Here is a 22558-nt window from a genome sequence, read left to right as displayed (position 1 = left end):
AACTTTTGACGTTTCGTGAGTGTTTATTATTAATTTTCATGTCGCTGCTCAGGGAATGATGGCATTTGCTGTTCTGCAGCAGTTATGTAGTGCATATCAAAATGATAAATTCACATTTGTGGAGAAGTCAACTTTCATCTGTTTCTCTGGGAGAATTTGGTAGGCTTGGGATGCTTTCATTAATTGCCAGGCTGGGCTCAGCACACCTTAGGACTGGTGGGGGTTGTCAGTGGGACCTGAGGAATGTGAATTCAAAGAAAATATTTTGGCATTTTGTGAGTGCTAAGAGGAAATCCTTGCCCATGGCAGCCCCCATGTGATGCAGGGACTCTGCTGTGGAGCTGTAGCCCAGGATCCCATGGGAGCCAGCTGTGGATGAGGGCTGGGGTGGGCATGGGGGGCTCTGGTGCCATCCCCTGCAGCAGGAATGCCAAACTCCTGCATGGAATTTGGGGGAGTACAACCCACCAGCCTCATGGAGAGGGGCTCAGAGGCACAGCCAGGGGCTGAGAGCAGAGATGCTCCTGTCAGGTTTCCTTAGTGAGCAGGAACTCTAACTCCTGTGGACATCACCAGCTCCCTGAGCTTCAGCCTGCCTGGTCCCCCTCGGGCAGCAGCGTGCATGGAAACAGGGAGAGAGCTGGCCAAAAGATTGGATAGATTTAACTCTATAGCCTGGGGCTTGTGGAACAGCAAGTCAGAAATGCCGCAGAGCTCCTGGGCTGCTGAAATTGCTGGTTGTTTATAATGCTCCAAACTTCTCTGCAGCTCAGTCTGGCTCCCTGGACTCACCAGGGCTGTTCCAAGTCCCTGTGGCATCACTGGGCTCTGGGCATGGACCCCTTTATGCAGGAACATCAGGAACACATCTGCAAGAAGCCAGCTGTGCTTGCTTCTCATGAGTCAAGCAGGTGCAAAGTCTGTGTAACCCCAGTTTGACCTGGAGATACTGCAATTCCCCAGTTTGCTTCCTAATGACTGTGCTGCCCGCTGGCTTTGCTCTTTGCTCACCCTGGCAGTTCTTCTGCATGCACCTTGGAGGGGCTGGGCTGTGTCTCTCCCTGCTGGAACCAGAGAAAAGACTTTTTTTAGGAGCAAAATCCAGCCAGACCCTGCCTGGAGCAGCTCTTGAGAGGCAGCGTCATCACTGCTGGAACTCTGATACCTTGGCAGTCATCATCAAAAACAATAGAAGGTTATAAACCCCTGGAAATTGATAAGGTTGTAAGTAATGTTATATGTAAGATAGAATTTCCTTGGAGGTGTCCCTTACTGAGCAGGTCAGCAGAAGATTTATAACAATATTAACTTTCCCAAGGCAAGGAGTCAATCACAGTGGGCTTCAGGCATAATTATATGTCTAAATATATCCCTGAGTTGCTGTTCCTGGTGTCAGGCACTGAGGTGGGTTTGGCATTTGCTGCCCTGTGTGCTCATCCGGGCTCAGCTGGATCATCTCCTGATCAAAGACAGCCACCACACACCTCCAAATGTGCCTATTCCAGTACCACGGAGAGAGCAGGTTGTTAATTATTTAAAGAGCAGACATTTCATCTGGAAAAGAAAGGAAAAGGAAAGCCACATAAAAGGGAATTTTTGAATGAAGTGTGATAATTAAGTGCTAGTCATTGTATATTTTTGTGTCCCAGTGTTACCTGAACTTTATTTTACTTCAAACTCTTTTTTTCCATGGGTTTGTGACTTGTATTGTACAAACTTGGGAAACTCTGTTGAATAAAGTGCATTCCATTATATAAAGACTAATCACTCACTTTTCTTTGGCATGATTTGGGGGTCATATTTGTGTCCCTGGATGGGCTTTTGATGAATCTGAAGGAAAATAGAATTAAATTAAGGTTGTGTGTTGCTGGTGCCTGACAGTTCACAATGTGAAGGATGGGACTGACTGTAATTTTTTTTTTCATCTGTGACAGTTTGCAATGACTGTGGCTTTCCCATTCTTTCTGAGACCAAGTAAATTGAAAAATAAAAATCCTGAGATAATGATAAATATGTCTCTCTATCCTGAGAAGGAGATGGCTCTGCATGGTGTATTTATTCTCCACTGATGATTTTTCCTGGGAGTAGCAATTGAAGCAGGATAAGTTTAGCAAATTTAGTCAGAACAGTGATAAGACGTGTAATTGCACTGAGAGCATCCTCCTTCCCAGTTAGTGAAATGCAGAAAGCTGAGGAACAGTCCTGGGCTGTCCTTTCATGATGCTTGTTTTAATGAGAAATGGTAGCTTTCCAAGCAGCATGTCTTGGTCTGGAAAGACAGGTGCCTGCTAAGGAAGGCAGGAGCCTCCCCTGAAATGGAGAAAATGAACCCACTCCCCCTCCAAATTGCTATAAACTTTAAATTAATGGGCTCTCAGGCAACAAAAATTATGGGAGCGGGGAAAAGCAGTTCTTTAGGGAAGAAAAGGATAAAATAAACAATGCAGTAAACTAAACCAACACTGACAGAGTCAGAACACAACCTGACACCCTGTGGGTCAGGGTGTTGGTGGCAGACCCATTGGAATTGTGGCTGCAGCCCTCCTGGAGTAGGGATCCTGTAGAAAGTTGCAGTCTTCCTCTGACTGTTCAGTGGAAGAAGAGGCAGCTGCTGTTCCTCTGGGAAATCCAGCAGAGAAGCCGTGCTGGTGTTCCAGAATCTCCAGATTATATCCAGGCAGGAATGCTTGGCTGGTGTTCCAGAATCCCCAGATTATATCCAGGTAGGAATGCTTGGCTGGTGTTCCAGAATCCCCAGATTATATCCAGGCAGGAATGCTTGGCTGGAGTTCCAGAATCTCCAGATTATATCCAGGCAGGAATGCTTGGCTCCTCCCTCTGGGCTCACATCTCCCAATGGGATGCTGTAGTTCTTACCAGCCATGCAGTGACATTCAATCGCCTCTTATCAGCAGATGTCTCCCCCGAGGGAGGAGTGGATGTGGAAGAGATAAGGAAAACTTCCCATTTGACAGAAGACATACAGATGGTAATAAATACATCTTGCCTTGCAATCTGGGACACAGCACCATCCAAAATATCCACAGGGACCCTGTAATGGCAGCTAACTATTCCCTGTGTCTGCTGTGGGATCTGCCTCAGGCTCTGGCGCTCCTCCGGAGCCCAGCAGAGCTGACGTGTGATGGTGTTCACAGGGGTCTTAGGATGAGGGAAGAGACAAGGATCTGACTCTGTGTTTCAGAAGGCTTGATTTATTATTTTATGATAGATATTATATTAAAACTATACTAAAAGAATAGAAGACAGGATTTAATCAGACGGCTAGCTAAGAATAGAAAAGGAAGAATGATAACAACAGCTTGTGTCTCTGACAGAGAGTCTGAGCCAGCTGGGCTGTGATTGGCCATTAATTAGAAACAACCACATGAGACCAATCACAGATGCACCTGTTGCATTCCACAGCAGCAGATAACCATTGTTTACACTTTGTTCCTGAGGCCTCCCAGCTTCTCAGGAGGAAAAATCCTAAGGAAAAGATTTTTCAGAGAATATGAAGGCTACACTGACGTGTCCCCTTTGCGTGTTGCAGAGGCTGCTCTGGGTCCCCTGAAGCCGGCGCACACGGAGAGCACCGCGGCCGTGCCGCCGCCGCCGCAGCGCCGGGACTCGGACAGGTACTGCCAGCTCTGCACAGCCTGGTTCAACAACCCCCTGATGGCACAGCAGCACTACGAGGGCAAAAAGCACAAGAAGAACGCGGCCAGGGCCGACCTCCTGGAGCAGCTGGGGAAGACCCTGGACCTGGGGGAGCTGCGAGGTGAGGAGCTGGTGATGGAGAGGTGCAGTTTGATTCAGTCCAGGAATGAATTCTGACAAGTACCTGTGATGGTGTGCACAGGGGTTCTTGGACTGGGGAGAGATGAGGATCTGACTCCATGTTTCAGAAGGCTTGAGTTATTATTTTATCATATATATTAAAACTATACTAAAAGAATAGAAGAAAGGATTTCATCAGAAGGCTAGCTAAGAATAGAAAAAAATGGTAATGAAGGTTTGTGGCTTGGGCTCTGTGTCTGAGCCAGCTGGGCTGTGATTGGCCATTAATTAGAAACAACCATATGAGACCAATCACAGATGCACCTGTTGCATTCCACAGCAGCAGATAACCATTGCTTACATTTTGTTCCTGAGGCCTCCCAGCTTCTCAGGAGGAAAAATCCTAAGGAAAGGATTTTCCATAAACGATGTCTGCTACAAGTGCCTGCTTGCTCTGGGCTGTAGGCACAGGGTCACAATCCTATGTGCACACAAGGACTGACTCAGGCAGCTGAGGAAAAAGGACAAGGTTGATTCAGAGCTATGTGCAAGAGCTTTGGTTTGCCAGTGAGGCTTTGCAATAACAGTTTGATGCACCTGGGTCTTCCTCCTTGCTAAATGAAATAATTTTTCTTTAGGTGCTAATGACTGTACAGTATATTGTGCATTTCTTGGTCTCCCATAAACCCTGTAATGGTTATCTTGATCCTCCTGTGCTACCTAGTGTGACTCACAGTGCCATCAATGATTCATGGTGGCTGAGTCACTGCCCGCTGCTGGAAATATGTGGGAATAAAACCTGGGAGGGACAATAACGTGGAAGTGCTCAGTACTTTGAGCTGTGCCAAGCTCAGGAGTGGCTGAGGAATGTCATTAGGTGTAAATAAATCAATTGGGAAGTGTTTTATTCATTTAGCTCCTGGGAGAGTTGAAATTGGAGACCCTCCCTCCCTTGCATTTAGCTGCAAGATCAGAGCAGATGTTGACAGGTGTGCAAAGCAGCCTCTGCAGTGGCCACCACACCATGATACCCAGCCTCACCTGGCCATGTGACATCATTTCTGCCTGCAGGGCAGCAGTGGCAGCAGGACATGTGCTGGGGACACCATCCCCTGCTCCACACTGTCTTTGCTGCCTCAGTTTTCCCTGGATTGCAAAGTCATCTCCTTCCTCTGCATCCCCGGTGGCTTCTCCCATCGCAATTTAAATATTAATTCTATTTTGACTAGTGTGGGAGATGAACATTTGATGCATTGTGTGAGCCTGGAATAGGCAGTGTTAGTTGAAGTACAACATTTCAGCAGCCTTTGATGTTTTGATAATGGCTGTAATAAAATATTTATTGATAAACATGAGTGTATATTTAGAGAAATAAGAATAGAGATATATTTTTGGACAATTGATATTTATAGGAAACAAAAACATTGATTCTTGTCACCAAGTGCTCATCCTGCAATTTTGAAGTCCTATTTTCTTCTAAGAAATAAGAATGAGGAGAGGGGAAAAAAAAAGGAGAAATGAGCATTGTTTCTGCAGTCTGTGTTGAGTTAAAGCTGCAGCACAGGGCACACAGATCCCTTTTCCCTGGCTGGGTGGGATGCAGGGTCCAGCTCACCCTCAGAGCAGTTCTGTGGGGCTTTCCAGCTGTGGCACAGCTGCTTTGGGACCCACCCAGCTGTGTGGCTGACCTGGAACCCCTGAAAGAGGAAGGAATTGGGAATTTTCTTCCTGCACAGCTGCACCTTTTGTCATAGGAAGACAAAACCTGGTGGGTACCAAGCCCCAGATTCCACAGCTCAAAGTGGCCATTGCTCAGGTGGAAGCAGCCCTGGGCTCCATCTGACAGCTCTCACCCTCCCCAGCCTGTCCCAGGCACAGGAGGAATGTCAAATTTCCTCCATCAATTCACATCTCACCATGGCTGGTGTCCCCCATGGCCCAGCTCTCCTGTTCCCTCTCCCAGGCAGGTGGGCTCTGCAGTGGCAGCTGGTTTGGAAGGTTCTGGGGCCATCCAAACCCTGCAACAGGTGCTCTGAATCCCTAAAATAAATCTGAATCCCTAAAAACCCCTGCAACAGGTGCTCTGAGTCCCTAAAATAAATCTGAATCCCTAAAAAACCCTGCAACAGGTGCTCTGAATGCCTGAAATAAAGCACAGCAGCCTCTGCAGGACAGATGGACAAGGGCACAGAGATGATGTCACTTGGAGCCTTTGTGTTCTCAGGTGAATTGGTGGTTCTGCAGATGCACCAGCATCAGGCAATGAGCTGTGTTGCCTTTTTCATCCCAGCTCATAATTTCTTTGTATGCCTTATAAATACCTCTCATTCTGTGCTGTCACTTGTGGTTAGTCAGAAGCTGCTTAACAAGAACTCCCCTGGAATGGGTTTTAATTCATTTCATGCAGGACGACATTAATAACTCGACTTGTTAATATTTTATTTAATGGGGATAGGAGGACATTCAATTTTACATGAATGCATGTCACGCTGCAGGGGAGGCAGTGCTGATGTGTCTGGAGGATGCAGGAGGGGATGTGAACACAGGCAGAGCCCAGAGCTCCCAGTGTGGACTGGTCAGGCTGGGACACCTCATGGCCTGCAGGGCTGAGCTCAGCACTGCTTGGGGAGTTTATAAAACCAGTTTCAGCCAATAGCAGCTTTGATAAACTCCAGTGAGCTCAGACTGTGGTAATTTTTATATCCTGGAAGTGATTGTTGCCCGTGGTCTCATCCTGCTGTTCATTTCAGGCTGGTTTCCTCCTCCATCTCCATCTCCATCCCAGTTCATGGGATCTGCCCAGTTTGGGGCTGCATCTTCCAGCCTGTGGGAAGAGCAGGGACCAGCACAGATTCCACAGGGAGGGGGAGCAGGGTTCCCCCTGGTTCATCTGTGTGAGTAGCCTTGACATGCTGAGGGAGAAAATCATCATCCCCACTTAGGAGCTGCTTTGCTGAAGGCGTATCCACCTACACCAGTAATTAACATTCACTGAGGCTGCTCTTAACGTGCTGCTAAATTGGCTGAGCAGCAGAACCTTATTACCTTAAATTAAAGAATTACCTGTTTCTTAGTTCTCCAGTCCCACTCCTGATGTGGAGATCCTGGTGGGCTCCAAGTTCTGAGGCTGCTGCAATGTGCTGACACCATTCCTGCCCTTCTCATTCCATCCTTCCCATTCCTTCTGAGAGATTCATGTGGCTTCTGATGCCTATTGGTTGAATAAAGGAAAACAGGAGCTGCCAACAGGACAAAGGGCGTGACTGTAAAATCATCACTTCTTCATCAAGAATAAATTCAGTGAGGAGAAAATCCATATGCACATTTGCAAATCGATTTTTTTTGTTCTGTGCCACGTCGTGACACAGAAATACAGAAACTACTTAAATACCTCTGCAGTTGCTGGCTTGTTGTTTTCAAGCACTCATCTGAATGATTTTGGAATATTATTTAAAGATGATTTTCAAGTTGTGCCAAATTCCTGGGTGGGAGATATTATGAGAAAAATGGGGCTGTTGGTGTAGCTGTGCCTAGAGTGCAGAACAAGACAAGGGATTTTTTGAGATCCAAAAAAGGCAGGTCCAGCTGGGGAGGAGTCAGTGTGTTTATTACCTGTGCAGTTAATTATGGTGAGCATGGACTGATGGAATTTGACAATGCCACGCTTTATTTGTTCTGAATGGGTCGTTCTAACAATTTTGGCAAAGAAATAATACTGTAGAGAGCCAGAAGAGACTATTACAAGAAACATTAGGAGTGTGGCTGAGGAGCACAGCAATCCCTGCTAGGAATCTCCAGTGTTTTCAAGCAGAGCCCTTGTTCTGCAGCCAGGAGAGAGCCCAGCAGGTGAGAGAGCTCCTGCTTTGGCTTTTTGGGGCTGCCAGCCTTGACCTTCAGCCAGAGGCTGTGGGAGAGCAGAATCTGTGCTTGGCTGGTTCACTGTGGTGGATAAATCAGAGTGGATCCCTCTGGGGAAAAGAGAGCTCCTAAGTGATCTGGCTGCTGGATGTGCTAACAGGGAATTGCTCTGAATTATGATCACTACCAAAAAGCAGAGGGATAAATGGTGCCTGGAGTGCTTTGTAAGTGTGAGCACAGTGATGGTGCCCTGAGGAGGGTACAGGAGAGATTCAGCACACTCTCAGGAGGGATGAGCCTTTGAACCTGGCTTTTTTCTAAAAATATCCTTTAGGTTTCTCTAATGCTTGAATAGCCTGGCCTGGAAAAGTCAACAGAGGGGTCACTGTAAAGAGAAATGTCTGTGAAAATGGAAATGAAATGTGGGCTCCAAGTACCTTCTAATTAACTAGAAGTTTGCTTGGAGCACAGGTTACTGCTTTTTTTTTCCCCTATTTCTCTCCCTTTCTTCAGTCATTTTCAGTTACTTGTTATTCCTAGCTGCCATTTTGAACAGTCTGTAGCCCAGAGTGTTTCCCTCTGGGCCTCACCACGTGGCACAGGTGGAGCCAAGCCTTAATTAATTAATTAACAATTAATTAATTTTTGGTTTTCTTCACAGGCCTGAAGCGCAGCTACACCTGCAACATCTGCAACGTCACCCTGAACTCCATAGAGCAGTACCATGCACACCTGAAGGGCTCCAAACACCAGACCAAGTGAGTGTCCCTGTGCCTCTCTCTCCCAGGGGCTGCAGTCAGTCTGTCTGTCTGTCTGTCAGGGTGGGATGCTCTGGGACAGTGCTTTGCCCTCCACTCCCTCAGCAGAGGAGCACTGGGGGCTGTGCTAACACAGGTACCAGAGGCACCTCCAGGTGGAGGAATGCAGGGCTGTTGTGTTGTGATTTCAGGGTTTACCTAGAACCTCCCCTGATAATTCCCTGCCAGATGTGTCAGGCACCTCTCCTTCCCCCTCTCAGCACTGTCTGTCAGTCCTGGAATTCCAGAATTGGCAGATCCCAATGATGCCCTCTACCCCTGGGGGTATTGGGCCATCCAGGTGTCCTTTGTCCCTTTGTCCCTCCCCTCCTGTCCCTGCTTGGTGGCTCCCTGCCCCTTCCCTGCCCCTCTCCCCGGGGTTAAAGGAGCAGCAACCCCGGGCTCAGGGAGTTCTGTTGGAGCTGCTGCTGCATTCAGAGGCCTGTGGGCCAGAATAAAGCTCTGGGTCCAAACCCTCCATCAGAACCGACTCCTTTCCTTCAGCATCGCCTTAAAGCTTCTCCACAGAGGGAAACCTGAGGAGCAGCCCCTGTTATGGGGGGAAGCTCCATCCCAGCACCCCCAGAGCTCCTGCAGGCCTGGAATTGTCCCCACGGGCCCAGTGCAGCGCCCAGCCAGGCAAAAGTGTCTGTGGGGTGAAACACCACACACCCAGCCAGCCTAAAGTGTCTGTGGGGTGAAACACCACACACCCACAGCCCAAAGTGTCTGTGGGGTGAAACACCACACACCCAGCCAGCCTAAAGTGTCTGTGGGGTGAAACACCACACACCCAGCCGGCCCAAAAGTGTCTGTGGGGTGAAACACCACACACCCAGCCGGCCCAAAAGTGTCTGTGGGGTGAAACACCACAGTTTCCACTATTTGCTTCAGCACCAAGGGCCAGACAAGCTCATGCACGTCCCATCCAGCAATATTGATATTATTCCAATACAGAGCTGAACCTACATGGGTTTGCTGGAGTCCCAGTGACTTGTGGATAATGATACTGAGTCTGCAGCTTCTTTCATGTGTGGAACCTCAGAAGACACACCATGAGCCTAAGGGGATTAGGTGTTTCCCAGTGAAACAGGTTTTTTTTTGCTGTGATTTAGACTAATTATGCATTACCCAGCTATGAGAACTGGGGGGAGTCTGCTCTGTCAATTACCACAAATTATTAAAATGAAGTGATGGAGAAACATGATACCAGAGACTAGATTAATGAACTAATTGCTCTTAATGCACTTATATGTGAGCTTTGGGAGCCATTTGAGGCTGAATCACTTGGAACTGCCCAGATTAGGAGAGGAATATAAAGGGATATACCTGAAGTGCTTCAGGTAGCTTTGAGGGTACTCAGAAAAGTGAGCAGGATGAGCAGAAGTAGCCATGACTGCTAATGGCTCATTTTGCTTAAGCCAGCAAAGAATAAAGCCAACCCTTCCCCAGCTGATGTCAGACCTTCTCTGGTTCCTGGTATTACTCACCTTAGCTTTATTCTATTTATTTATTTATTTGAATGCCTTCCAAATGCAGTGGTGCAGCACACCTGGCAGTGCAGGTGTGTCGTGGAGCAAGGGCTGGGCCAGGTGAGTGAGCCAGGTGTGGTTTTGCGCTGTTCCATGAACAGTCTGAGACCTTGGCTGCCTCCATCTCCTCCTCTTCATCACATCTGGGGGATCCCTGCCCAGCCAGGTCATGCAGGAGCAGCAGGGACAGGGTCAGAATCCACACCCAGTGCAACAAATTCCCACTGCTGGAAAATAGAGCTGAGAGCTTTTCCTCTTGGAAACCTGGAATGGCAGCATCTGTGCTGTGCTGCCCTGGCCCAGAGCTGTCATTTATCCTTTCCAATCCTTCCAAGTCTGTGTGATTTTTGCTGTGGTTGCTGTTGGTATTACTAAGAAGGATAAAGTTTATCTCAAACCAGAGCAGCCTCATGGAGGGGAGACAGAGATGTCCAGGAAGATGTGTCCAATCCCCCACACCAGAAGGGTCCTCTGGGTTATCCCCACACCTTCTGCTCTGTTGTGCAGTCTCCTGCAATTAGCAGAGATTGAGAAATCTTAATTTCTAATTCTGTTAATGAATTTGGGAATTATTTGTGCGTTGACTGTGGCAGGAGTGACAGATGACACACCTGCCCTGGGCTCAGCCTGTTCTCAGATAAAGAAGTTTATCTCAAACCAGAGATAAACTCAGAGCAGCCTCATGGACGGGAGACAGAGATGTGCAGGAAGATGTGTCTAATTCCCCACACCCTCTGCTCTGTTGTGCAGTCTCCTGCAATTAGCAGAGATGAAGAAATCTTAATTTCTAGTGAATGAACACCTGGGGAAGTTATTTGTGCTTTGACTGTGGTAGGAGTGACAGATGACACATGTGCCTTGGGCTCAGCCAGTTCCAGATGAAGAAGTTTATCTCAAACCAGGGCAGCATCATGGATGGGAGGGAGATTTCCAGGAAGATGTGTCACCAGTCCCCACACCAGAAGGGTGCTTGGTCCAGCAAAGGAATGTGCTGGGCAGCACAAACAGATTCTGGGCTGTATCTATGTCTTTCCCTAGCTTTTCCAAGCAATTGCCTCTTCCATACAAAGAAAGGGACTTCGGGAATGCAGAGCTGGTCCTTTGCTAAGCTCCCAGAGCTGTGGTGTCCCATGGCAGCACTGTGGATCCCACTGTGCTCTGTGCTCAGTGAGAATCATCCCCAGCTCACTCCTCAGCCAGTGTTCCCCCTGGTTTCTGCTGTTCTCATTATTGCTGCTTAATGTCAAGGCTGTCCTCTGCCTCCTAACTCAGGCTGAAGCCACTGGACTGCAGTTGCCAAGGCAACAAAACATTTTATGTAGCTGTCCTACTTCGTACAGTTAAAAACTAAACAAACCTGAAGAAAGGGGCAGTTAGTGAAGGGCTGGGCTGAAGGGACACAGGGATTTTGCTTTGGGACAAAGGGCAAAACAGGGAGCAGTGATTGTAGGCTGGAAGCTGACACCACCCAAAAAATACCAGGCAGATGAGTTTCCTGGAAAGCTGCTTCAGGAGCTCAGAACTTTTATGAGGCATGAGCTGCATTGTGGTTATTTATTACTGCTCCTGAGAGCTCTGCAGAGCTGAGAGCCCCAGTTAGAGCTGCCTTAAATAACCCACCACACTCACCAGGAGCTCGGCAGCTGTGTTAGCCAGGAGCCTGGCACTGCCCTGGGGAGGGCTGGGGGTCCTGGGGCTCCATGGGCAGCATAATTTGAGGGCTGGGGCTCCATGGCAATACAGTTTGAAGGTTGGGGGTCCTGGGGCTCCATGGGCAGCACAATTTGAAGGTTGGGGGTCCATGGGCAGCACACAATTTGAGGTTTGTACCCAGCAGCTGAGCTGCTGTTCCTTGAGTGGTCTGACCAGCAGAAATGAACCATTCATAGGAACTTCAGGTGCTGCCCCAAGTGCTTCTGACTGCATTTCTTTGACCAAAAGAGCGGGGAATAGGGCTTAGGAAGGAAGCTGGAGGTTTCTTGGCTGGTATTTTGGTGTTAAATAAAAGATGCAGGAAGAGGGAGCTAATACTGAGCTGGCCCTTATCCCTCCAGCTGTGCGGGCACAAAGCAGATCTATCTGCCAGCTCCTGGTTTTTTTCTCCAGGTACTTGAGCCTAATTTGAAAATGAAGGTTAAATGCCTCAGTGGATACGTGGGGAGTGCAGGGCTCAGCTCAGGCTCCCATGGGTGATGCTGCTGGCACTGAGCAAGTGTTGGGGTGTGATGGTGTTCACAGGGGTTCTTGGATGAGGGAAGAGATGAGGATCTCACTCCATGTTTCAGAAGGCTTGATTTATTATTTTATTATAAATATTACATTAAAACTATATTAAAAGAATAGAAGACAGGATTTAATCCGAAGGCTGGCTAAGAATAGAATAGGAAAGAATGATAACAAAGGTTTGTGGCTCGGACTCTCTGTCTGAGCCAGCTGACTGTGATTGGCCATTAATTAGAAACAACCACATGAGACCAATCACAGATGCACCTGTTGCATTCCACAGCAGCAGATAATCATTGTTTACATTTTGTTCCTGAGGCCTCGCAGCTTCTCAGGAGGAAAAGTCCTAAGGAAAGGATTTTCCATAAAAGATGTCCGTGACATGGGTGCAAGGAGCAGAGGTGCTTTTGGCAGGGCAGAGAGCCCAGATTCAGGTTTGGGGTGGTGTCAGCCCTGGGCCAGCTGTGGGTCTGTCACAGGTGCCAGAATGAGAGCTGAGCTCTGAGCTCCTCTGCTTGGGCTGGCAGCCACAGAGGGCTGAGATCCAGCCCTGGTAATTAACAGTCTGCCCGTGTGGGGATAATCATTCCCACTTCCATACAGAAGAACTTTGTCTTCTTGCCTTCATTTTTGTCTCTTTGATCAGCCAGACCTCTCTGCCACATCTAGAGCTCACAAATGTATTCCAGGCTTTTATGATCACTCATTTGCACTTTCATAGATGCTAATACATGGAAGGGTTTCCCTTTCAGACTCAGGCTTGCTGGTTAATTTCAGGATTTTTGCAGAGAGAGAACCCAGTCCTGCAGCCACCATTGGGGTAAAACCAATTCAATGGTTAATTGAACAATTCAAAAAAATTAATTCTGAGGGGTTAAGAGTGGTCATTTCCAGTAGGGGATGTGGCTCTGCAGCCTTTCCTGCCCAACTCTCACCTTGACTTTAGGGAAACCCTGATGGTTGATGTCCTGCTGAAGAGCAGAGGCAGCAGGCTTAGGCCTGGGCAGGCTCTTTCCTCTTTTCTTTCCTTTTTTTATTTTCAGGCTGAGAACACAGATGTCTAATTGGAACAGGGTATTTATCAACATAAGCTGCTTGGCTATTCAGGCATGAGCTGATCAAAATATTGTTAATATCATGCCTGGAGAAATGTCACCCTTTCCCATGGTTGCATTTACATCACTCTTCCCATCTATTTAAGAAGGTGTGAACAAACACTGACAGCCTGTTGTGGCTGAAGCTTGTCCCAGGGTCTGTGTGTCTGGCACAGCCAACACGTGGGGAGCTCTGGGGCTGCCTGGCCCAGCTCCACCTGGGTCAGATTTAGTGCCAAGTGGTGTTTCTGTTCCTCCTGGGTGCTTCCAGCCCTGTCCCTGCTGCCAGCAGGTTGGGCTCCTCATGCACATCCTTGATGGAACCCAGGACATTCCTTTGGAGGACTCAAGACCCTGGCAGGGGGCTCAGAGGTCTTGGCACAGAGTCAAAACCAGATGTGCCTTCAATTTTAGCCCATGGAAACAATTTCCAACTTTGTGTGAAGGTTTACAAGGCACAAGAGTTTGAGTAGAATGATAGTGAATTTGTCACAGGGTGAAAAAGTAGAATTTTGGGGATTTAGAATGGGGGTTCAAGAGGCAAGATGGAGGAATCTGGGTGTGTCCTGTCCTCCTCCTCCTGCTTTCTTCTTCTTCTACTACTACTGCTACTTCTTCTGCTTCTGCTTCTTCTTCTCCTTCTCCTCCTTCTCCTCCTTCTCCTTCTTCATGTCCTCCATCTTCTGCTGTGATGGTGGCACTTCTGGATTGGTTTAGAGTAGAGACAGACTGTCTAACAGAGGTGTTAGGTATTGGAAAATGATTGTAAATAAAGTACATGTAGTTTTTAGTATAAAAAGCCAACAGCACCCCAAGGGCAGGGACTGTGCCTCAAACCAACCTGCTGGACAGATCTCAGCAGGTCAGAGAAAGAATGGAATAGATGAGAGAAAATAAGCAGCCTTGAAAAGCAGAACCAACGATTCTTGGCTTCTTCTTCAGTCACAGGGCTGGGAAAAAAGACTTTTTAATACCTCAGGGGTCATCTCAATCACAGAAACCTGAGACATCCTCACTCAGGGTGAAGGTGTTCTCTGACAGAAGATTGCCTGTAAATTTCTGGAAATTAAAACGAGTTGTATTGTGCCCTTCACACCCAAGCCAAATAATTTTGTTGTACAGTAACAGTAACACTTGGAAATAGTAACATTTCCATGTGCTTTTTGCAGTGTATAGTGGGTTATGGTAAAGGAGCCTTTAGAGCAGTAACAGCTCCAGAAGATGAATAATTACAAAAGGTAGATTGAATTGATAGGCATTTTAATTTGTCATAGTTTCACTTCCAGGGAGCAGCTGAATAATTACACTGCCTGTGAAGAAAGGGAATGTAATACTTCCCCTCATTATAGATCTGACTTGTCTCCATTCCCTTTTAATGTAAGTGAAAATGAAGATATCTCGGATATCTTCTGTTTTGATCATCATTTGAAAGCCCCAGAACAGCCTGTACAGCTCTGTGTTGTGGTGTGGGGTGTACAGATTAATCATTTTAATGTAAAACCCAAACACTGGGTTAATTGCTCAAAGCACAAACCTGAGCTTGCCAATGCCAATTCCAGTGAGAAATTCCTCATCAGCTGAGGAGGCGAGTTGGGCAGGATTTGTGAGGCTCTTAAGTTCAAATTTAAGACCTAAAGAAAGGAGACTTTTTCCAATTTGCTGTGGTGGTTTTCTTTCATAAAACACACCAAGATGGAGCGTGACTTGGGCTTCTTTTCTCTCTTGCAGCCTGAAGAACCAATAGTGGCTCATCAGTGGAGAAGAGGACAAGCACTAATGCTGCTTCTGTGGAGGGGAGCAGGCCAGCAGGAGAGGAAGCTTTCTTGGACAGTGATCCTATGTGGATTCAATAATTAACATGTAACTAACCTTTACTTTGGACAAGTACATGGATTTTCTTTTTTTTTTTAATTTTGTGGTGAGTTTAAATATTTCGATGGATTTTTTTACCCTTTCAAGACAATATTTATTCAGCACAGAGTCTAGAGTATGATAACTATCCTGTAAATACAGCACTTACTCATCAGTCATCTTCAGGGACAGTGGAAACAAACTATTTTACTTTTTCATATTTATTCCTAGATTTCTCCCAAGAGTATAAGATTATTCTACTACATTATCCATGATAGTGATGTAATCAGTCTTCAATCAGAAATAAACACACTTTCTTCACCTTCTCCAGCATGGTTTGTGTCAACACACACAGAGCAGCAGCAGTGAATCGTGGGGATTGTGTAATGGATGAGTTCCTTCCTTCCCTCTTTGTCTCTAAAGAAACAAATGGGTTCCGTGAGTAAAGAACACTGAAAAGAAAGTGTGAATTCTTTTTCCTGCTGGTAGGATTCCTGCAGGCTCAGCAGAAGCTGTTTGCTTTATTGACTTTGCTGCGAGGCCAAATGCTGCCGTGCCCACCGGGGGATCTGCAGGTGCCACCAGAGCCTTGGCACAGGCTGGGCTGGCCAGGCCCTCCCAGGTAAGGCTGGTGCCCTGTGCACCTGCAGGGACAGGGCTTGGCCCTGCACTGACCCAGCTGTGCCCTGCAGCAGCTCGTCCTGCTTTGGGCACCTGGGCAGGGAAGGAGCTGAGTGTGAGGAGAGCCCTGCAGTGCTCTGCACCTGGGGCTGCCACAGCTCTGCTGGCCAGGGGCCCCAGCCCTGAGCTGTCCCTGAGCCCCTGGGCAGTGCCCAGAGCTCTGCTGGCCGGGAGCTCCAGCCCTGAGCTGTCCCTGAGCCCCTGGGCAGTGCCCAGAGCTCTGCTGGCCAGGAGCTCCAGCCCTGAGCTGTCCCTGAGCCCTACCTGGGCTGTGTCTGAGCCCTGGGCTGTCCCTGAGGGGCTAAACCCAAATAAGGGAATGTGGGCAGGTCTAAAAACCAAATAAGGGAATGTGGGCAGGGCTAAACCCAAATAAGGGTATGTGGGAGGAGCTAAACCCAAACAAGGAAATATGGGAGGTGCTAAACCCAAATAAGGGAATGTAGGAGTGGCTTAAACCCAAATAAGGGGATGTGGGAGGGGCTAAACCCAAATAAGGGAATGTGGGCAGGGCTGAACCAAAATAAGGAAATGTGGGTGGGGCTAAACCAAAATAAGAGAATGTGGGAGGTGCTAAACCCAAATAAGGGAAAGTGGGAGTGGCTAAACCCAAATAAAGAAATGTGGGTGTGGCTAAACCCAAATAAAGGAATGTAGGAGTGGCTTAAACCCAAATAAGGGGATATGGGAGGGGCTGAACCCAAATAAGGGAATGTGGGCAGGGCTGAGCCAAAATAAGGAAATATGGGTGGGGCTAAACCCAAATAAGGGAATGTGGGAGGTGCTAAACCCAAATAAGGAAATATGGGTGTGCTAAACCCAAATAAGAAAATGTGGGATGGGCTAAACCCAAATAATGGAATGTGGGCAGGGCTAAAAATCAAATAAGGGGATGTGGGAGGGGCTTAAACCCAAATAAGGGGCTGTGGGCGTGACTAAACCCAAATAAAGGAATGTAGGAGTGGCTTAAACCCAAATGAGGAAATGTGGGCAGGGCTAAAAACCGAATAAGGGAATGTGAGAAGGGCTTGTCATGGTTTGAGCCTGGCACAGAGCCAGTGCCCCCCATGAAAATGCCCCACCCTGGTGTCTGCTGTGAGATGTGACCAGGAATAAGCAAAACAGGCTCCAACTTAAACATAAAGACCACTTTATTACTTAAACTACAGGAAAATAGAGAGAGACTATAAGGAAAAAGAAGAAAAGAATTGAAAACCTTACAAAAAAAAACCATTTTCCTCCTCCCCACTCCCTGACTTTCTCAATCCAATACATTCTCCCAAAACACCCACTACGACACTTTAGTATACTCAAACATCAGTTCATGAAGAGGAAAGGAGTCCTTCTCGTTCCATAGGCTTCTCCTGGAAGCACACTGAAACCTCGGATGCTTCCTTGTCACTTCGGCACCGCCCGGGGAAAAAAAAAGTCCTTTTTGCCACTTGTGACATGTTCCTTCCATGCCCAGTGCTCTCACCACTGACGGCATGGACCAGAGCTGCTTTTAGGGTTGTCTTTCAAGGATGCCTTGTCTCACTCCAAAAAGGCACAGTCTCTGCTTTTGGGACATCTGTCCCCCCCATATTTTTCCAACCCCCTGGGGCCGGGGGGTCCTCACGAAGAACCTTCCTGGTTTTGAGGCACTGCCTCCCCCTAAATGCAGTCTGTGTCACAGGAACAACTGAGTCCATAGCCACGAGAAAAGTCCAGCCAAAAGGCCACTCCAAATCATCTCTCCCCATCCAATCATCTCCACATTTCATCTCTTATCTCCCTTCTTATTCAGCTTCGAGGAGGATTAGCATTTTTGCAAGGCCCCAATCATGCAAGAAAGGGTTAAAAGTTTTCAGTCTCTGTCTGTCCTGGGACGAGATGATACTCCCACACGTGCTGCTGCTGCGGCCGGCCGCTCTCCCTCCCGGAGGGGGGGGGGGGGGGGGCTGGCCGCTCGATGTCTCTTGGGGCTCCGCCACCCTTCCATCCTTGAAAGCCCCTCAACCCCCACCTCTGTCCAGGCCCCAGGCCTACCGCATGGCCGGCCCCTCCCCCGCCCAGCAGCAGCGGGCTGGGCGGGGGAAGAGATCTGACCTCTTCGCCCGACGATGTCCCAAAGAGGAAGTGCCAGGGCAGTGCCTTGCTTTTAACCCCTGTGTATTCTCGGAGGTGTGTCCAAACCCCACTGGCCACACCGGACGCCAGTCTCAAACCCAAAACCTTCATTGGTTTGACCACAGCTTCCCAGAATTCCCACTCCTTCCTGGTCAAACCATGACAGGGCTAAACCCAAATAAGGAAATGTGGGCAGGGCTAAACCCAAATAAGGAAATATGGGTGTGCTAAACCCAAATAAGGAAATGTGGGAGGAGCTAAACCCAAATAAGGAAATATGGGAGGTGCTAAACCCAAATAAGGAAATGTGGGAGGAGCTAAACCCAAATAAGGAAATATGGGAGGTGCTAAACCCAAATAAGGAAATGTGGGAGGAGCTAAACCCAAATAAGGAAATATGGGAGGTGCTAAACCCAAATAAGGAAATGTGGGAGGAGCTAAACCCAAATAAGGAAATATGGGAGTTGCTAAACCCAAATAAGGGAATGTGGGCAGGGCTAGACCCAAATAAGGAAATATGGGTGGGGCTAAAGCCAAACAAGGAAATGTGGGAGGGCTAAACTCCAAATAAGGGGATGGGGGTGGGACAAAGTCCATATAAGGGAATTTTTTCCCATTTTTTCCCATTTCCCCCAATTCTCCCCAATTTTTTTCCTATTTTTTTCCCAATTTTCCCCCTATTTTTATTCCAAATTTTATTTCAATTTTCCTCTTATTTTATTCCTATTTTTCCCAAATTTTCCCCTTTTTCTCCCCACTTTTTCCTCCACTTTATTCCAATTTTCCAGCATTTTCCCCCCAATTTTTGCCGATTTTCCCCCAGTTTTTCCCATTTTCCTGCTGTTTTTTCCCCTTGAGCCCCGGGGCTGTCCCTGAGCCTCCAGAGCTGTGGAGGGACAGCCTGGGTGCACTGCAGCATCACCTCCTTCCCTCTTTGGGGACACTCAGAGGCACTGCAGAAGCTCTGTGTGATTAATTTGTGCTCTTGCATCGATGCCTTTCATGTGTGGAGGAGAATGAGTTTTTCACAGATGAGTAAACATCTCCTTGGGTTTCATAGCTGTGGGGTGGTTTCATTTATTGTGTTTTGGGTAATAACACGAGCTGCCAGTGTTCCTGAAGCTAAACTGCCTCTTTACAGAGAGAATGATTTACAGAAATAGGGCACATCAGTCATGTGGGTTCAAGCCTGACTTTTCCAAGCCTCCTTTCCCCAAAGGAGCCCTCCCCCAAGCAGCATCCAGGGTGCTGCAGAGGCGTTTTTGTCAGGAGACAAGTCCAAAAATCTGTGTGCTCTAGTAATCACTACCAGCTAATTGCAGCAAATTAATTACAGCACAAACACAATTTCTTTCCCCAGGCAGGCATGGAGAGAGCTCTGCAGTGAGCTGGGTTGGACTCAGGCTCTGCTAGGCTGGCTCTTCTCCCTGGGGTGTCCAGGTGTCACTCTGGTGTCTCATGGCACTGCAGAGCAGGCTCAGCTCTGCTGATGGGATTCCCACCCCTCAGCACCTGGCCCAGGTGAGTGGGAGGCAGCTGAGCTGCCCCATCACACCCCTGGAGGGACAGGGCAGCACAATATTTCCATTTGTTGCCAATCTTGTCCAGGTCTTTGGTTCCTAAATCCTTTTAATCTCTTGGCTTTCCTAAGTTCATTAGGCTTTCAAAGGAAGACAGGAAAAGACAAATTTCCTGATGGTAAGTCAGTGATCCTTGTAGAAGTGACGCCAGATCTCTGATGTCAAGCCTGGTCCAATGGCCCCAGGCTGAAATGAGTGAGAGGATGTGTTAGAAAGCTTTGAAAATGGTTCAGTGCAACCACTGCATCCCCTTGGGTTACTTTAAACTGAAGGGTGAAAACATTTGAGTATATTTTCTTCATTTAAAAAAACCCCATAAACACACTCAGCATTTTTCATGCAGAACATCTACAGGTAACAATTTGATTTTTGTCTGTTCTGGCCAAATGTTTTACTGGTTTAAAATGCTGTGCAAGATAGTCTGTAAAGAAATTAAATCTCAATAATAGATCTTCAGTGTGGTTTGGTCTCTCCCCAGACTCACTTTGCAGTCAGTGCTAACTGGAATGCAGGTGGCACTGGGAGACAGCTGCAAGGAAATGTGATGTTTTAGAAGTGTTTCATTAATGTGGCCCTACTGAGGCAGCTCTCCAGAGTCTGCTGTGAGTCAGGTTGTGTTTCAGGGCCAGGACACTGACTTCCAGTGGTGTTTTATGCTCAGTCACAGCCCAGAACAAATAAAATGTGGTTTTATCGGGCTCCTTATGTGGTGGCAATGGAGCTCTATGGCAACAGGGTGTAACCTGAGGCAGCCCTGAGGCAGCAGCTCCATACAGAGATTAATCATGGCAGAAGAATGCTCCTGCTACCTAAGTGGTGCTTCCTTTGTGAAGTTCCTATTGCATCAACTTAATTAGCAAGTCCTGACCTTTAAAACCACCTTCCATAAGCTTCAAATGAAGTATGTGGAAGTCTGGTTCTTCCTCTGGGCTGCACCTGCCTGAGGTCAGGGACCTGCAAGAGGCTGTGGGGAGTGCCCAGGGCTGGAGTGGGGCTGGGGACAAGCAGGACCCACTTTGGGGGTTAAATGAGAGCTCCAGAGAGAAACAAATGTCCATTAACCCTGCGGTGTGCTCCTGATGAAGTTCCTGCAGGAGAAATTCAGTAGTGGGGCACTGCTCCCTCATTGAACCCTGGCACCCACTCGCAGGTCTCTGACAAAAGCCTTTGTCTAACACGTTTTTAATCAGTGTGTGCATTTCAATTTGCATATTAATAGCAAAGAGCTGGTATTACAGCTGCTGTTGATGAGATGGTGTCAAGCCCATCTTCCCATCTGAGGAGAGAAAGGAACTGCATCTATTATGTAGAGAATGACTTTGGCAGAAAACATGTCTGAGGATCGTCCATTCTTTGTCTCTATCTTCCTTTATCTCTGCCTTTATTTTGCTCTTAATGGCTCATATAGATGCATTCATTAAGCTTCTTTTTTCCCCCTTAGAACAAGGATCATTTAACAAGAGCCTGGGACAGGATTTTGTGTCTGTTGTGACAGCTCCAAGCTAAATACAACAGTCTTGTTCAGTGCCTTTGACTTTTGTAAAATGACAAAAGTTGGCCCCGCTCTGGGAGCCATTTTTTGCAGCTGACCCAGAAGAATAATTAACATTATGGCAGTGCTCTCCAGGTTCCAGCCTTCCACAGCTCCACTGTGTTGGCTTCCCCATCCATCCCAGTGCCAGTGAGGCAAAGTGGAAATTTTCCAGGGTAGAAATCCATTTTGATTTAGGTGAAATGTACATTTTTGAGTTGAGTCTGTGGTTAGAAACCATAGCTATTTAGCCTGACTGCAGAACCCAGGCTCAGAGAAACTGCTTCAGTGAAGGACAGAGATAAGGAGGGGAGACAGAGGGTGATAGAGACGGACAGACACTGCTGTGAGAGCAGCTCAACCTGACCTGGGAATTCTTTCTGATAAAGAAGAACTAGCAGCAAATGTCATGCGAAATTCATAAAAATGAATATGTATGAACCTATTGTGAAATTGTATGCATATGTATCTGAGAGGGGGATAAAAAGGCACCTGAAGTTCCCAGAGTTACTCACGTCATTTTGAGGGGAACAATTCCCACATGCCTCCAGTGCTGTAATAAACATCCCAGCTTTACAACTTTCACAAAAGTTGTGGAGTTTTTGGCTGTATCTCCACAAAACACCGGACTGGGCTGTGGTGGTGCTGGTGGCACAGGAGGCAGATGGAGCAGGGCTGCTGCTCCTCAGGGGATGCACAGGAGGACTGGGATGAGGAAGAGCTCATGGCATGGCTCAAACAGTGATAAAGGAGAATTATGGAAATAGAAAATGCCAAGAAAAAGCCCTGAGGAAAAAGCATTGCACTCCATGAAATGAGCTGGAGGAAGAGCTGCAGTGCTGCACACACACATTTATTGAGGGCAATGCTGCTCTGAACAGACAGACAACCTCAGCTCACCCTCTGCTGCCAATTCAACAGCTTCTCCTCATGAGGAAATTGTTATCTGTGCTGGGGAATGTGGAACCCAGCAGGTGCACAGGATTCAATAACAGAAAAGCATCTTTGCCAGTGCCAAAAACGTGGTCAGGGGTGAGTGGGACCTCTGGATGGGTGCTGTGAGGATGCTGCCTTTGTGTTGGGGAGCGCAGGGATGGAGAGGTTTGTGCCACTGGGTCCCTTGGTTGGGGTGGCCAGGGGCAGGGCTGTGGATGGAACAGGAGCCATGTGGACTCTTCCCTCAGCAGTGGCACAGGCTGCTCAGGCAGTGCCTTTGGCTGCTCCTGCAGTTTAAATTGCAGTTTAAATTTGGAAAGGTCTGGCCAGAATCCAGCTCACAGCATGCACCTCTAAACCAGGGAGTGCTGTCTCGATTGCTCCCACCATGAGTCACTTTCTAATGCAGATATTTAGTTCAGTAGTGCAGTAATGCATTAAAAAGGATCTCAGTGAAAAGGCAAAGCTCATTATACAACACCCAAACAATTCCTCCCTCTTGTACTGAGCATCTTTGGCCACTGACCAGTGAATGCCCACAGGCTCTGGAAACAGGAAGGTAAATCAATCTCTGCTCTTGTGCTCAAAG

General features: G+C 47.6%; 1 protein-coding gene across 2 annotated transcripts in view; it reads left to right on the top strand.

Annotated features, from left to right (window-relative positions):
* ZMAT4 (zinc finger matrin-type 4) overlaps positions 1 to 15453 on the top strand; it is a 51172-nt gene extending 35719 nt beyond the window's left edge. Inside the window, exons 5-7 of one of the 2 annotated variants that reach the window (XM_074559162.1) lie at positions 3551 to 3778; positions 8297 to 8393; positions 15010 to 15453. In XM_074559162.1, coding sequence (XP_074415263.1) covers positions 3551 to 3778; positions 8297 to 8393; positions 15010 to 15025 — 341 coding nt within the window. In that variant the 3' untranslated portion in view covers positions 15026 to 15453. The remainder of the gene's footprint in view (positions 1 to 3550; positions 3779 to 8296; positions 8394 to 15009) is intronic. The other variant, XM_074559163.1, reaches the window with a different exon arrangement.
* The last annotated feature ends 7105 nt before the right edge of the window (positions 15454 to 22558 follow it).

Source organism: Zonotrichia albicollis, chromosome 26, assembly GCF_047830755.1.
Source record: "Zonotrichia albicollis isolate bZonAlb1 chromosome 26, bZonAlb1.hap1, whole genome shotgun sequence".
Lineage (NCBI taxonomy): Eukaryota > Metazoa > Chordata > Aves > Passeriformes > Passerellidae > Zonotrichia > Zonotrichia albicollis.
The sequence above is the reverse complement of the archived record's forward strand: the minus strand, read 5'-3'. Positions and strand labels throughout refer to the sequence as shown.